The sequence below is a fragment of the Oncorhynchus clarkii genome, chromosome 18 (assembly GCF_045791955.1).
Source record: "Oncorhynchus clarkii lewisi isolate Uvic-CL-2024 chromosome 18, UVic_Ocla_1.0, whole genome shotgun sequence".
In the NCBI taxonomy this organism is placed as follows: Eukaryota; Metazoa; Chordata; class Actinopteri; order Salmoniformes; family Salmonidae; genus Oncorhynchus; species Oncorhynchus clarkii.
The window spans coordinates 26,196,717-26,214,017 of NC_092164.1; the positions used below are offsets into that span (position 1 = coordinate 26,196,717).

Below are 17,301 nucleotides of genomic sequence, written 5' to 3' on the forward strand. Positions count from 1 at the left end.
ACTATTTCAAGCCATTTTCATTTCAGGCTATAAGGCAAAAAAAGTTTACAATTTTGAAAGGGGGTGTAGATTTTCTACACCGTCTCTTTGATTCCTCATGTCTCACCATGTTTTAGGCTTTCCATCTTCCAACCCCTGATATTCCTCATATCAGAGCCTCTGGGGGCTTGATTGATGCAGGCCCTATGTATGAGAAAGCACTGTCTGAGGAGATGGCCAAACTACAGCGGTTGTATGGTGGCGGTGACCTCACTGACTTCCCCGATTTTCAAGATCCCTGATGAGTCAATTGTGTGTTCATAAGTATCAGTCCTTTGTTTTGTTTGTTAAGACTTGGTTGTAAGTTTAAATTACATTTAAAAAGTCAGGTCAGTCTAGGCACATGTTCTACTATCCTTTGATCCTCTGTGATGCACTTTAGATCCAGAATGTACATCTTAATTTAGGAGCATAGATTTCACATTGTACTGTGTCACTTTTTTTCTCTTCCAAGTTAGATGATTGGTCCTCAAAATTATCTTCACTCTGTCACTCTCTTTTGTCTGTTAAATCTGACAAATAACAATTTTTTATAAATTATATGTTTTAGTATGGGTAGTCTCATTCACTTCTTTGTTTATAAAGTAGTCATTGCATCAGAAATATAAAACGCATGATGTCAATTATTAGGGATAACTTTTCAATTCTGAATGTTTTTCTAGTTTGTAGGCCTAGTCCATTACATACCATTTTAAATGTGTATACATTTGATGTAATATAAATAATTTGTCATCATAATTTAAGCATAAGGGGCAGGGTATCGGCCTCCAGGGGCGGGACAAGGCATGTTCAGAATTGCTTCTCCTCCCACATGTTGAATATTAATGAGAGAAAATAGTCTGCGAGCCTATACGTAGTGACGACACACGAAAACTGCGGGCCCGGATTGCAGCAGCCCCTTGTCACTTTGACGAAGATTGGCACTAAGGTAAGCTGTCACTCAAATTCCTCTTTTTTTCGTCGCCCATCAATCTAACAATCGACGCTACATGCTCGAATGCAATGGCTCGCAATGGAATGAGCCAATGTGCACTTTGCAGAATGAACAGTGAGCCAAAAGACTGATCACACATGAAGGCAAGCTGTTGTGACGAGAGAAAAAAAGATGTCCGCTTATTTGGAAAAGGCGCATTGGAAAGGGTGAATGAGAAGGCCGGGCGTGTATTGACTAATCTACAGACTACTGGACATTCGAATGTTATTAGGAGAGATACCTATCGATGACCGCAACGTCGATGGGATGTGTGCTGTTGACAGTTTTTTATTTGTTCAACATTTGAAAGCACCCATATTATATGATACATGTAGCCTGAGCCGCTATACGATATTTAGACAGCGAGGGTAGGATAAATCGGTAATCAAATTGACACGAAATTGTATGCACGTTTGTTTGTTATTAGAAACACATTTGATTTATTCCATATTTATTTTTCCACATGAATACGGCTTGCTAAGGAGAGATTCATGGGCCTAGTGTCACAGTTTAGGATGATGCTTGGTGAACATTACGAACTGTAGATGCACAATTTCTGCGTTGAATTATTTAATCAAAATATGTGCCCGGAAGTTAGGGCTACTGACTGTACAACATACCTCCCACGCTGCGCCCGCGGGAATTGATAACTGCACTGTCTGCATTCCATTCTGATACACGCATACAGTGACCAAGCATTTACACCCCAAAAAACATGAATCCTCATACCCCAGAATGCAAGGCCCTGTGTTGACATAGTGCCCTGACCCTACGTTCTTCATTGGCTATGTATGTATCATGCAATGGTTATATCTAATCTATGACAACAACAAAAACCTAATCTAAACCCCATGTCTAATGCATGTGTCTCTGTAGGACTGGTAGGCACAGGTCTTGGACTGGAATGCCCGAGTATTGGCATCATTGGCAGCGACCATGATGGAAGCCCATTCGGCATCTCTAGATGAGTACCCGGAGGTGGATGAGGTAAGAGATTGAAGATGAGGAGGAGTGAAGTTTGAACATATGACAAAGTGGGTGGCCATATTCCAATGAATGAGCTGTGTGATATACAGTTGAAGTCAGAAGTTTACATACACATTAGGTTGGAGTCATTAAAACTCGTTTTTCAACCACTCCACAAATTTCAAACTATAGTTTTGACAAGTCGGTTAGGACATCTACTTTGTGCATGACACAAGTAATTTTTTCAACAATTGTTTACAGACAGATTATTTAACTTGAAATTCACTGTATCACAATTCCAGTGGGTCAGAGGTTTACATACACTAAGTTGACTGTGCCTTTAAACAGCTTGGAAAATTCCATAAAATGATGTCATGGCATTAGAAGCTTCTGTTAGGTTAATTGACATAATTTAAGTCAATTGGAGGTGCAACTGTGGATGTATTTCAAGGCCTACCTTCAAACTCAGTGCCTCTTTGCTTGACATCATGGGAAAATCAATAGAAATCAGCCAAGACCTCAGAAAAAAAATTGGAGCAATTTCCAAATGCCTGAAGGTATCACGTTCATCTGTACAAACACCATGGGACCACACAGCCGTCATACCGCTCAGGAGACGTGTTCTGTCTTCTAGAGATGAACGAACTTTGGTGTGAAAAGTGCAAATCAATCCCAGAACAACAGCAAAGGACCTTGTGAAGATGCTGGATGAAACGGGTACAAAAGTATCTATATTCACAGTAAAATGAGTCCTATATCGACAACCTGAAAGGCCACTCGGCAACAAAGAAGCCGCTGCTCCAAAAAGCCAGACTACGGTTTGCAACTGCACATGGGGACAAAGATTGTACTTTTTGGAGGAATGTCCTCTGGTCTGATGAAACAAAAATAGAACTGTTTGGCCATCATGACCATCGTTATGTTTGGCGGAAAAACGGGGAGGCTTGCAAGCCGAAGAACACCATCCCAACTGTGAAGCACGGGGGTGCAACATCTCAAAACATCAGTCAGGAAGTTAAAGCTTGGTCGTAAATGAGTCTTCCAAATGGATAATGACCCCAAGCATAACAACAAAGTCAAGGTATTGGAGTGGGCATTACAAAGCCCTGACCTCAATCCTATAGATCATTTGTGGTCAGAACGGAAAAAGCGTGTGCGAGCAAGGAGGCCTAGAAACCTGACTCAGTTACACCAGCTCTGTCAGGAGGAATGGGCCAAAATTCACCCAACTTATTGTGGGAAGCTTGTGGAAGGCTACCCGACACGTTTGACCCAAGTGAAACAATTTAAAGGCAATGCTACCAAATACTAATTGAGTGTATGTAAACTTTTGACCCACTGGGAATGTGATGAAATAAATAAAAGCTGAAATAAATCACTCTCTACTATTATTCTGACATTTCACATTCTTAAATAAAGTGGTGACCCTAACTGACCTAAGACAGGGCATTTTTACTAGGATTAAATGTCAGCAATTGTGAAAAACTGAGTTTAAATGTATTTGGCTATGGTGTATGTAAACTTCCGACTTCAACTGTATATACCCCAACTTGTGACCACAATTCCACAAGTAAATTAATAACTGCCTGAAGAAGGGTGTTACTGTCCTGAATTCCCAATACAATGAGCTGCTGTGAAAATGAATATTACACACTTTAAAGGTCTATTAATCCTCTAAAATACACCCAAGTGTTTTTTAGCACATTGCCTTTCTGTAACAGCCACACATCTACAGTGTGCAAGTAGGAGAGAGGCAAAATTTGTCATCATGCATGTCATTTTAATATAATATATGCTATTTAGCATACACTTTTATCTATACTGAACAAAAATATAAAGTGTCATGAGCTGAAATAAAAGATCCCAGACATTTTCCATACGCACAAAAAGCTTATTTCTCTCATTGTGTGCACTCATTTGTTTACAGCCCTGTTGGTGAGCATTTCTCTTTTGCTAAGATAATCCATCCACCTGACAGTTGTGGCATATCAAGAAGCTGATTGAGTTTGAGTTTGAGTTTATTTTTTATTTTTACAGGGACAGTGCACATTAATCAACGTTTCAGTAAAAGTGCCGGTTTTAGCCAGCCGGCAAATTTTCAACCGCAGTCCCTGCGCAGGTTATTAAAAACAATTACAATATAGACAATAGCAGCATAGAACAAGCAAGACATAGCAACACAGGACAAGCAAGACATAGCATACAGACAGAGCAACATAGGACAAGCAAGACGTAGCATACAGACAGAGCAACATAAAACAAAAAGCAGCAAGACAAAATTCATAAAAGTAACAAAGTGTTTCCACACCTCACAAGCTACAGACAACAGACAACATGGAAAGCGGCAACACACAGCTAGGGACCATGTTCACAAATCTGATTGACCTTTAGCCATGTCTTCAAGCATTTTGTGAAAGTGTGATATGTGGTGCAGTTATGTGTGTCTGATGGCAGTGTATTCCAGACATGGGAAGCTCTCACAGAGAATGCAGATTTACTAACGGTGCTTTTCCTTAGGGGAACTATACAGTCACCTCTCATGGCAGACCTTGTGGATCTGCTGCCATATGTCTGGGTTTTCTGTTTAACAAAAATATTGAGTGGAGGGGAAGCCAGGCCATTAAGGATCTTGAATACAAGACATGCGTCGGTGTATTGCACAAGATTTGCACAAGAACTCATGCTTTTCCTAGGATGTGACAATGATGATGGCTATTGGGCTTCCTATCAAGCACTTTGAGAGCCTGTTTGTAGACAGACTGAATAGGTTTTAATGTTGTACAGCAAGCTTGGGCCCAACTAGTCAAGCAGTATGTTAAGTGGGGGAGTATCATAGATTTGAAGTACAGTTTTGCTACCTCTGTAGTCAAACAATTTCGTATAAATCGGAAATTAGCTAGGTTGAATTTGGTTATTTGAATTACCTTTTTCACATGCTTTTTAAAAGAGAGGTTGGAATCAAGTATGATGCCAAGGTACTTAAAATCGGATACCACCTGGAGCTTCTCCCCTGACACATAGACATCTGGCTCAGTAGCATCTGTTGCCCTCTTTGTGAAGAACATGCAAACAGTTTTTTTCACATTGAGATGCAAACACGAGTCACTGAGCCACTTTGTAACCTGGACCATTACAGTAGTGAGTTCTTGTGCAGCTTGTTGTTTGCTCTTTGCATGCACATATATCACTGTATCATCTGCATACATTTGAACTTCAGACCCAGTACAGACAGAAGGCAGATCATTAATGTACAGGCTGAACAGGAGAGGCCCCAGTATTGACCCTTGGGGCACGCCCACATCATAGCTACGAGTGGGCGACAGCTCATTGCTCACTCTGACACACTGAGTTCTGCGTTCAAGGTATGATTTCATTCAACAGCATGATCATTACACAGGTGCACCTTGTGCTGGGGACAATAAAAAGCCACTCTAAATGTGCCGTTTTGTTACACAACACAATGCCACGGATGTCTCAAGTTTTGAGGGAGTGTACAATTGACATGCTGACTACAGGAATGTCCACCAGAGCTGTTGCCAGAGAATTGAATGATAATTTCTCTACCATAAGCCGCTTCCAACGTCATTTTGGCAGTACGCCTAACTGGCCTCACAACCGCAGACCACATGAAACCACGCCAGCCCAGGACCTCCACATCCGGCATATTCACCTGCGGGATCATCTGAGACCAGACAACTGGACAGCTGATGAAAGGAGATGGTCACACCAGATACAGACTGGTTTTCTGATCCACTCCCCTACCTTTTTTTTAAAGGTATCTGTGACCAACAGATGCATATCTCTATTCCCAGCCATGTGAAAATCATAGATTAGGGCCTCAGGAATTTATTTCAATTGACTGATTTCCTTATATAAACTGTAACTCAGTGAAATCTTTGAAATTGTCGCATTTTATATTTTTGTTCAGTATAAAATTACTTGATTACATTTAAAAAATTTTACATATGGGTGGTCCTATTAATCAACCCCATTATCCAGCTGTTGTAAGCACTATGCTCTAACAACTGCGCTACAGAGGACCACTTTAAAAAACAATGTATGTCAGTTCTAGTGAAAAATTAGTCATAGTTGGAATGAGTCTGACCTGAGGCACTGTAGGAAGGGGTCGGGTTCACTGGAAACCAAATGGAAGAAACTGTTGAAACAGGGAAGGGCTAGAATGGATCATGATTAACTTCTAACTGAGTGTAGAAGTTAAGACAGTGTATTCATCGGGGTTCAATGGGAATGATAAATAGCTAATGCAGTCTCTGTAAGCTGCTGAATTGAGACAGTGTTATGAGTGGAAAGAGACAGACTAGTCTCTTTCTCTCTCCTCTCCCTGGGGCTGGTGTGTGTGTACTCCTCACCCCACTACCACCCTGAGGGAAGTCATTCACCAACCACTGACCTAACTTTACTGCATTTCACTCTCCTATCCCCTCCCTTCTCCTCCACTCTCCTATTTTCTCTGCATTGTATCCCAATCTTCTTTTTACCGTCTTTGTCTCTTTCCTTGGTAAAGGTCTTGGTGCAGATGCGCGTGGGAGCGGATGTGGAGGGGGATCCAGAGCAGAGTCTGAGCGAGGGGGGAGCAGGCAGCCCCTCTGCCATGCAGCCCCAGACACCCATGGACACAGACAAGCAGGCCATCTACAGGTAGGCGAGTCATGGTACTCCTCCACTCCGTCCTCCTCATTAGAGCTCTTTCTCTCTGTTCTCCACTTTTTTTCTCAATCCATTTTCCTTCCCATGTCCTCTTTATGACTGTAAACTTGTGTGGATGTGCGAGCATCGGTGCATGACTGTGTGTTTGTGTGCTTTCACTAACTGCGCCTACTGTAGCGTTAATCCTTTGCACTCGCCTGTGCATCGTAGGCACCCCCTGTTCCCTCTGCTGGCCCTACTCTTTGAGAAGTGTGAGCAGTCGACTCAGAGCTCGGACTGCGTCAGCTCTGCCAGCTTCAATGTGGACATTGAGAACTTTGTCCGTAGCCAGAAGAAAGAGGGCAAGGTCTTCTTCTGTGACGACCCAGACGTGGACAACCTGGTGAGGAACCCTGCACTACCAGGGTCCTGTTCATTTGGGCATGCAACTGAAAACGTTTGAAAATGTTCTGCAACGAAAAAAAAAATACTTGTTTCTTATTGGATATGTCCAGTTGGTCCTTTCCTATTTTAGTCAGTTTTCTTCCTTTTGGTACCTAATGAACATGACCCAGCTCTTACACGTCTGTTTTCGATGTTAACGAAGTTCCACGGCTGTTGTGCCCTTTAACAAACCACTCTTGAATTGCATCTCTTAACATCAAGCAATTGAAATATTGTATGTGTGATAGTAAATGTTTTATAAAAATAAAAATACATTCTTTATTGGGAAGAACTGAAGAGACATGACTGACCAGCAAACTGATGTTGAATGAAGTAATTGGTAATGGTTAAGCTTAACCCTTGGCTAGGGTCAGGGTTAGAGTTATGGGTTGGCAGCATGCCTAATAATGGCCTGCTAATGACCTGACCTTTGACCTCTGACCCCAGATGGTGAAGGCCATCCAGGTGTTGCGTATCCACCTCCTGGAGCTGGAGAAAGTGAGCGACTTGTGTAAGGACTTCTGTAGCCGCTACATCGCCTGCCTGCGCACCAAGATGAACAGTGAGACCCTGCTTAGTGGGGGAGAAACTGACAGCCCCTGTTCCCCTGTCCAGATTCAGGTACTCACACGCCGGTTATACACACACATTTTCCCTTCATAGATTATTTGTATCTTTCCCAGAGGGAACTTTGGCTATTGAATTGGGATTAAATGATAAGCACATAATAGTACAATTCACACATTATAGGTATACATTATACAAGATGAACACAAATTTATGTGAATGCAGTTAGGCTAATTTTGTGTGTGTTTCACCCCCAGACCTCCAGCCCACTGACAGGAACCCTCAGCCCTCAAGGCATTGTTATGTCAGCCTCGGCCCTGCAGCAGGGCAACGTTACCCTGACAACAGTCAATTCTGCTGGCCAAGTGTTAGCAGGTATGTCTCCGTGGCATACCACCTCTACAGGTACCCTCTCCTCTCCGGCCTTACTGTGTCCTTGTTAAGACAGCTACTAGCAATACTGAGTCATATTAATTATGGCACACCGTAGCAAAACATTATTTTCTTAGTTATCAGGTTCAGGTAGTTCCTCCCTGTTTTAGTCAGTTTCCTTGAATCTGTGAATGTTGCCTCTTTTCAGAGTTAATTTGAAAGTTGATTATAACACGGTACTTCATTTTGTTTATCTGTCGGCTTCAGCCTCGAATTGTGTGTAGCTAAGTGACCCTCTCTGTCCTCATTCATCGCCATTTACCAGTTGTTGTTGTTGTCTTAGCTGTTTACCCGTTGTTGTCTTAGCCCTCGCAATCAACACCTGTGATTGCTTTATGCCTCCCTCTAATGTCAATATGCCTTGTATACTGTTGTTTAGGGTAGCTCTAATTTTTTTGTTTTACTGCGGAGCCCCTAGTCCCGCTCTACATGCTTCGGTTAGCTCCCTTGCCCCACCCCCCACACATGCGGAGACCGCACCTAGTTTAACTGGCGCTTCCAGAGATGCAGCCTCTCTCATCCTCACTCAATGCCTAGGTTTACCTCCACTGTACTCGCACCCTACCACGCCCTTGTCTGTGCATTATGCCCTGAATCTATCCTACCACGCCCAGAAGTCTGCTCCTTTTACTCTCTGTTCCGAACGCACTAGACGACCAGTTCTTATAGCCTTTAGCCTTACCCTTATCCTACTCCTCCTCTGTTCCTCTGGTGATGTAGAGGTTAACCCAGGCCCTGTGTGTCCCCAAGCGCTCTCATTTGTTGACTTCTGTAACTGGAAAAGCCCTGGGTTCATGCATGCTAACATCAGAAGCCTCCTCCCTAAGTTTGCTTTATTCACTGCTTTAGCACACTCCGCCAACCCTGGCTTAGGATGGCCACCAAAAATTCAGAAATTTCCATCCCCAATTACAACATTTTCCATCAAATTAGAACTACTAAAGGGGGCGGAGTTAGCCTGCAGAGTTCTGTCCTATTATCCAGGTCTATGCCCAAACAATTCGAGCTACTACTTTTAAAAATCCATCTCTCCAGAAATATGTCTCTCAGTGTTGCCGCTTATTATGGACCCCCCTCAGCTCCCAGCTGTGCCCTGGAAACCATATGTGAATTGATTACCCCCCATTTATCTTCAGAGTTCGTACTGTTAGGTGACCTAAACTGGGATATTCTTAACACCCCGGCCGTCCTACAATCTAAGCTAGATGCCCTCAATCGCACACAAATTATCATGGAACCTACCAGGTACAACCCCAAATCTGTAAACATGGGCACCCTCATAGATATCATCCTGACCAACTTTCCCTCTAAATACACCTCTGCTGTTTTCAATCCAGGATCTCAGCCATCACTGCCTCATTGCCTGCGTTCGTTATGGGTCCGCGGTCAAACGACCACCCCTTATCACTGTCAAACGCTCCCTAAAACACTTCAGCGAGCAGGCCTTTCTAATCAACCTGGCCCGAGTATTCTGGAATGATATTGACCTAATCCCGTCAGTAGAAGATGCCTGGTTGTTCTTCAAAAGTGCCTTCCTCTCCATCTTAAATTACCATGCCCCATTCCAAAAAATTTAGAACTAAGAACAGATATAGCCCTTGGTTCACTCCAGACTTGACTGCCCTTGACCAGCACAAAAACATCCTGTGGCGCACTGCACTACCTCGGAATAGTCCCCGTGATATGTAACTTTTCAGGGAAGTCAGGAACCAATATGCACAGTCAGTTAGAAAAGCAAAGTCTAGCTTTTTCAAACAGAAATTTGCATCCTGCAGCACTAACTCCCAAAAGTTTTGGGACACTGTAAAGTCCATGGAGAATAAGAGCACCTCTTCTCAGCTGCCCACTGCACTTAGGTTAGGAAACATTGTCACCACCAATAAATCCACGATAATCGACAATTTCAATAAGCATTTCTCTACGGCTGGCCACGCTTTCCCCCTGGCTACCGAACCCCGGCCAACAGCTCTGCACCCCCCGCAGCTGCTGGCCCAAGCCCCCCCCCGCTTCTCCTTCACCCAAATCAAGACAGCTGATGTCCTGAAAGAGCTGCAAAATGTGGATCCCTACAAATCAGCTGGGCTAGACTTTCTGGACCCTCTCTTCCTAAAATTATCCGCCGCCATTGTCGCAACCCCTATTACTAGTCTGTTCAACCTCTCTTTCATATCGTCTGAGATTCCTAAAGATTGGAAGGCGTCCGCGGTCATCCCCCTCTTCGAAGGGGGAGACACTCTAGACCCAAACTGTTACAGACCTATATCCATTCTGCCCTGCCAATCTAAAGTCTTCGAAAGCCAATTGAACAAACCGATCATCGACCATCTCGAATCCCACCGTACCTTCTCCGCTATGCAATCCGGTTTCCGAGCTGCTCACGGGTGCACCTCAGCCACGCTCAAGGTCCTAAACGATTTCATAACTACCATCGATAAAAAAACAGTACTGTGCAGCCGTCTTCATCGACCTGGCCAAGGCTTTCGACTCTGTCAATCACCGCATTCTTATCGGCAGACTCAACAGCCTTGGTTTCACTAATGACTGCATCGCCTGGTTCACCAACTACTTCTCTGATAGAGTTCAGTGTGTCAAATTGGAGGACCTGTTGTCCGGACCTCTGGCAGTCTCTATGGGGGTGCCACAGGGTTCAATTCTCGGGCTGACTCTTTTCTCTGTATAGATCAATGATGTCACTCTAGCTGCGGGTGAATATTTGATCCACTTCTACGCATACGACACCATTCTGTATACATCTGGCCCTTCTTTGGACACTGTGTTAACAAACCTCCAAATGTGCTTCAATGCCATACAATACTCCTTCCGTGGCCTCCAACTGCTCTTAAACGCTAGTAAAACTAAATTCATGCTCTTCAACCGATCGTTGCCCGCACATGCCTGCCCACCTAGCATCACTACTCTGGACGATTCTGATTTAGAATACAGTGGGGCAAATAAGTATTTGGTCACCTACAAACAAGCAAGATTTCTGGCTCTCACAGACCTGTAACTTCTTCTTTAAGAGGCTCCTCTATCCTCCACTCGTTACCTGTATTAATGGCACCTGTTTGAACTTGTTATCAGTATAAAAGACACCTGTCCACAACCTCAAACAGTCACACTCGAAACTCCACTATGGCCAAGACCAAAGAGCTGTCAAAGGACACCATAAACAAAATTGTAGACCTGCACCAGGCTGGGAAGACTGAATCTGCAATAGGTAAGCAGCTTGGTTTGAAGAAATCAACTGTGGGAGCAATTATTAGGAAATGGAAGACATACAAGACCACTGATAATGTCCCTTGATCTGGGGCTCCACGCAAGATCTCACCCCGTGGGGTCAAAATGATCACAAGAACGGTGAGCAAAAATCCCAGAACCACACGGGGGGACCTAGTGAATTACCTGCAGAGAGCTGGGACCAAAGTAACAAAGCCTACCATCAGTAACACACTACGCCGCCAGGGACTCAAATCCTGCAGTGCCAGACGTGTCCCCCTGCTTAAGCCAGTACATGTCCAGGCCCGTCTGAAGTTTGCTAGAGAGCATTTGGATGATCCAGAAGAAGATTGGGAGAATGTCATATGGTCAGATGAAACCAAAATATAACTTTTTGGTAAAAACTTGTCGTGTTTGGAGGACAATGCTGAGTTGCTTCCAAATAACACCATACCTACTGTGAAGCATGGGGGTGGAAACATCATGCTTTGGGGCTGTTTTTCTGCAAAGGGACCAGGACGACTGATCCGTGTAAAGGAAAGAATGAATGGGGCCATGTATCGTGAGATTTATGAGTGAAAACCTTCTTCCATCAGCAAGGGCATTGAAGATGAAACGTGGCTGGGTCTTTCAGCATGACAATGATCCCAAACACACCGCCCGGGCAACGAAGGAGTGGCTTCGTAAGAAGCATTTCAAGGTCCTGGAGTGGCCTAGCCAGTCTCCAGATCTCAACCCCATAGAAAATCTTTGGAGGGAGTTGAAAGTCCATGTTGTCCATTAACAGCCCCAAAACATCACTGCTCTAGAGGAGATCTGCATGGAGGAATGGGCCAAAATACCAGCAACAGTGTGTGAAAACCTTGTGAAGACTTACAGAAAACGTTTGACCTCTGTCATTGCCAACAAAGAGTATATAACAAAGTATTGAGAAACTTTTGTTATTGACCAAATACTTATTTTCCACCATCATTTGCAAATAAATGTATTAAAAATCCTACAGTGTGATTTTCTGGATTTTTTTTCTCTCGTTTTGTCTGTCATAGTTGAAGTGTACCTATGATTAAAATTACAGGCCTCTCATCTTTTTAAGTGGGAGAACTTGCACAATTGGTGGCTGACTAAATACTTTTTTGCCCCACTGTATGTGGACAACTATAAATACCTAGGTATCTGGTTAGATTGTAAACTCTCCTTCCAGTTTCACATTAAGCATCTCCAATCCAAAGTTAAATCTAGATTTGGCTTCCTATTTCGTAACAAAGCCAATGCTGCCAAACATACCCTCGTAAAACTGGATATCCTACCTATCCTTCGGCGATGTCATTTACAAAATAGTCTCCAACACTCTACTCAGCAAATTGGATGCAGTCTATCTGTTTTGTCACTAAAGCCCCATATCCTACCCACCACTGCGACCTGTATGCTCTCGTTGGCTGGTCCTTGCTACATATTCGTCGCCAAACCCACTGGCTCCAGGTCATCTATAGGTCTTTGCTAGGTAAAGCTCCGCCCTTGTCTCAGCTCACTGGTCACCATAGCAACACCCACCCGTCGCACACGCTCCAGCAGGTATATTTCACTGGTCATCCCCAAAGCCAACACCTCCTTTGGCCGCCTTTCCTTATAGTTCTCTGCTGCCAATGACTGGAACGAATTGCATAAATCACTGAAGTTGGAGACTTATATCTCCCTCACTAACTTCAAGCATCATCTGTCAGAGCAGCTTACCGATCACTGCAGCTGTACACAGCCCATCTGTAAATAGCCCAACCAACTACCTACCTCATCCCCATATTTGTTTTTATTTGTTTTTCTGCTCTTTTGCACACCAGTATTTATACTTGCACATCTATCACTCCAGTGTTAATTACTAAATTGTAATTACTTCGCCACTATGACCTATTTATTGCCTTACCTCCTTACTTCATTTGCACACTATATACAGATTTTCTATTGTGTTATTGACTGTACGTTTGTTTATCCCATGTGTAACTCTGTGTTGTTGTTTTTGTTTCACTGCTTTGCTTTATCTTGGCCAAGTCGCAGTTGTAAATGAGAACTTGTTCTCAACTGGCCTACATGGTTAAATAAAGGTGAAATAAAAACATTTAAAAAAATTATAGTGAGGTGCTGAGGGTCCTTGGATCAAGGTGTTACCAAAAACGTGTCATAACTTGTTTATTTGTGTGTGTGTGTTTTGAGCAGGTGGTACAGTGTACCAGCCCATCACAGTAGTCACTCCTCAGGGACAAGTGGTTGGACAAGCTATCTCACCCCAGACAATACGCATCAACAACACACAGGTGAGGAATACGCCACACACAGACAGACGTACGCTCACAGTCACACGAACTACAGGCTGTTCTCTGAATTGACTGTGTGTGTGTACAGCTCCAGTTGCAGCTCAATCAGGACCTGAGCAGTTTCTTCACCCAGGAGGACAGCTCACCCAAAAGCAACAAGAGAGGCGTCCTGCCCAAATCAGCCACCAACATCATGCGCACCTGGCTCTTCCAGCACATAGGGGTGAGTAAAAACACCTCAAGGTGTAAATTGAAACTAGAATACCTTGCACCTCGTACCAACCATTCCGAAGATTAGAATAACTATAACTAAATGTATTGTAACTCAGAGTAAATCTTTGCTAGGTTATTCCAAGGGTGTCTGTGCATGCTTGTGTGCATGTGAGTGTGCACGTGCATACATTTGAGAGAGAATGATGGCCCCCGTCACGATGGCTCGTCCCATGATGGCTCGGAGCGGCTGCGTTGACAGAGACTGATGTGTTAGGCCCTCATATGACTGGCCCATGGTCGGCTGGCTAAATGCTAATCAGAGGTTAATCAGTGGACAGCTCACAGGCCCACTGGCGGAAGCTAACAAGACTGGTAGCTCACAGAGACCCTTTGTTCCCTGTGTGTTTGTGCGTGTGTGGGTGTCAGTGTGTGCCTGCGCGGGTGTGTTTGTGCGCGCATGTAAGAGACGGTTAACTAACAGCCAGATGTTAGATAATCCTAGCCCTTTGTAGGATGAAGCGTCTTCACTACAGCTTGTTCCTCTCTGCTTGCTCCTGAATTGCTAATACTGGCACTCAAGCCTCTGTGCATCCTAATGTTGAATCTAAATGCATCCGGGTTTGGGACGAAAGCCCAACCTCCTGATACCTCAGATTTTCTCCCCACATGGCCTACTAGCATTTTATACCGCTGTGATTAATGGTCCCCGTGGTGCCCACAAATGTTGCATGATAGCAGGTCAAGTAACAGAGGAATTGGGTAAAAAGGTATCCGACTAGTGGCCAGGCTGCTCCGAACTCTAATTCACATAGAAGTGACTTTACTTAATCATCATCCTGTGCTGTTCCCATACAAATTGACCTTTAGTCTTACATCATCCATCCACAGTCTCTCCCAGTACCTACTGGGCTTAATAGGGAGCTAAACACAAACAATAATTTGCTGTAAATGATTGTTTGTATTCTTTACCCATGTCTCTTTGCATCTCTCTCTCTCTCTCAGCATCCCTATCCCACAGAGGACGAGAAGAAACAGCTCGCCATACAGACCAACCTGACCCTGCTGCAGGTCAACAACTGGTGAGTCAATCTTTCACACACACCCTTAACCCAAGCGCAGAATTGTGGCCTTGGATGATTGGCTTAGCCCCTGTTCGTCTCTCCCTCTCCAGGTTCATTAATGCTAGGAGGCGGATCCTCCAGCCCATGATGGACAGCAGTGCGTCGGACACGCCCAAGAGCAGGAAGAGGACTCCCCAGAGCCGGCCCACCCAGCGTTTCTGGCCCATGGCCAACAACATTGCCTCGGCCGGTGTAGGGCAAGAGGTGGCCATGGACGATGACGGTAAATGCCCAGAAAAACAAATATTAAAGTCTGCAAGTCTGATATGCTCCTGTTAAAGTAAGAAATCCCAGTAGGAACATGTCAGAGTTGCAGACATGACTTTAAAAAAAAAAATCCCCAGTCCCTATTACAGGCTGAGGGGAATGTCATGCTGTGGCTTTCACACCTTGATATGACTTGATCTTGTCCTTAACATACCAGCCGTCTCCATTACCACAATAACCCCGGTCAACTCGGATTGACTATACACTGTCCAATTACGTACTGGTTAGTGGATGTGGCGGAAGCTTGATCTTTTTCCCCTGTGCCCTCAGTTACCATGGTGACGATGGGCATGAGTGTAGACGAGCTGCAGACGCTGACATCAGACGGTGCAACACTGGCCATGCAGCAGGTGATGATGGGAGGACACAGCGAGGAGGAGGAGGGCGAGAGTGAGGAGGAAGAAGAGGAGGAGGGGGCTGACATGGCCGGATTGGAGTGACATGGCCGGATTGGAGTGACATACCACTACAGCGGGATGTGATGTCACACCCTCGTGCATGCCTGTGTTTGACAATATTACTCAACACTCATCAGTGTCCAAGACTATCCACACTAGGCCTTTAAGGTCCTACTAGAAACAGAGAAAAAAATATGCTATTTTTATATGTAAAATGTAAAATGTTTGGAATGAAGGCTGTTTATTTTCATTTAGCTTTTTTGCTTAGTGTTTTTATTTTTAGATCTTTTTTTAAAGAATATTTATGTATGAACATTGAATGTCCAATATGGCTGACCTGCTTTTCAAGGTCTGTTGGATTTCTCTAATAATAAAATGTTCAAGAAGGATATCCCTCATCTTTGTTTTTTTTGTTTCAGATTGTAGACGCGGTATTTCAGGGGAGGATATCGAACAGAGGATTTGTTGGAGGATGTATTGATAGTTGTGCAAAGATGTCTGAAACAAGAAATTCACACATGCTTATGAATGCAACATCAAAAAGGAATCATTTGAAAAAGCTTTTTCCTAAAAATACATATTTTTATGGTATTTTTCATATTTCTCTGCGAACACATCTGCTATGTAATGACATATCAAAGTATACTATACAAAGTACATGTTACAGCTATTCCATTTGTCTACATGCACCGTTTGTGTGTAGAGATGAAAGATGTCGACATACTAATGAGACCAAGCTTAGGCCCGGATTCAATCTGATCACCCTTTTTGGCTATGCCCCACTTACAGGCGACGTTACCGCGGTCATGGAGATCGCATTCAAAGTAAACGCTGCAGATGTCTGCTCAATCGGAAATGACCTCTTCATGTCAACCTTGCTACAATGCCGATCCTCCGCAGTCCGAATTGAATCCTGGCCCTAGTTCATCTCCCCAGTCTTCCATTTGTCGTTCACCATTTCCCTCCATCTTGTTTTTCTGACTTTAAAATAGAGCTATGGCTCAGCCTCAGATTGTGTCCGTTCACTGTGGTGCTTAAGAACAAATAAATAGTGTCTCTGAGTAAAGTACTCCATGTCAGCTACTGTATCCTTTGGGGATCAAGGGCTCAGTGCCTCTTCTTTCTGTGGGAAGATATCATAGAATGGGAGTATATTCATTTGGATGTTAAATAGACTAACAGATTTGTATATATCAATCATTCATCGCTGACTAATAAACTAAAAAAGGTTTTCCAGCGATTGATTTCCACTGGCTGTCTCAAACTTTAAGACTTATTCACTCTTAAAGGAACAGTTCATTCTGCAACTGGTGAAAACTCTTAGTAAATCCAGGCCTAAATTAATTTGGATGTCTGAAAACATCTGACAAACTATGATTTCGGGGTGAACTGTCCATTTAAACCATTTATCTCTCTCCTTTGCATAGCAGCCGTAATACTTTTGCAGTACTGTCTGCCACCAATAGAGTTCACGAGTGCACCATATCAACAGTAGAATTCATCTGCTGGTGGATCCAGGTCAGAGCGTGGGGAATGAGAGTGTACACAGCAGAATTGTTCCTCTCAGCACAGCTATAGCCTCAGCTAGTGGCCCCCGCCAGCTTCCACATTGATGAGTCCTCACAGGCCAGAGGGCCTCCACTATCCCCCTGGGCGCCAAACACACCAGGATTAGCGGCAGTGCATTTTACTCCACAAACACAAAACACACT

General features: G+C 43.8%; 1 protein-coding gene across 7 annotated transcripts; it reads left to right on the forward strand.

Moving 5' to 3' along the window:
* The first annotated feature begins 898 nt into the window (after positions 1 to 898).
* Positions 899 to 15,978, forward strand: LOC139373272 (homeobox protein PKNOX1-like). 7 transcript variants are annotated; one of them, XM_071113595.1, is made up of 11 exons: positions 899 to 967; positions 1,889 to 1,999; positions 6,504 to 6,637; positions 6,857 to 7,028; positions 7,517 to 7,690; positions 7,894 to 8,041; positions 13,493 to 13,590; positions 13,679 to 13,813; positions 14,806 to 14,882; positions 14,975 to 15,147; positions 15,462 to 15,978. In XM_071113595.1, exons 2-11 carry the CDS (start codon positions 1,949 to 1,951, stop codon positions 15,629 to 15,631), a joined length of 1,332 nt encoding a protein of 443 aa, XP_070969696.1. In that variant the 5' UTR covers positions 899 to 967; positions 1,889 to 1,948; the 3' UTR covers positions 15,632 to 15,978. The 7 variants fall into 7 exon arrangements, with proteins under 7 accessions (XP_070969696.1, XP_070969693.1, XP_070969695.1 ...); XM_071113592.1 differs by having other exon boundaries at positions 913 to 967; positions 6,824 to 7,028; XM_071113594.1 differs by having other exon boundaries at positions 913 to 967; positions 6,824 to 7,028; positions 7,894 to 8,011.
* Positions 15,979 to 17,301: the final 1,323 nt, after the last annotated feature.

What these genes read in the sequence shown, in the direction of transcription:
- LOC139373272 (XM_071113592.1), top strand. Translation starts at nt 1,949, where the DNA reads ATGATGGAAGCCCATTCGGCATCTCTAGATGAGTACCCGGAGGTGGAT. An exon ending in GACAAGCAGGCCATCTACAG is followed by an intron (nt 6,638 to 6,823) that starts GTAGGCGAGTCA and finishes CGCCTACTGTAG; the next exon opens with CGTTAATCCTTTGCACTCGC. An exon ending in GTGGCATACCACCTCTACAG is followed by an intron (nt 8,042 to 13,492) that starts GTACCCTCTCCT and finishes TGTTTTGAGCAG; the next exon opens with GTGGTACAGTGTACCAGCCC.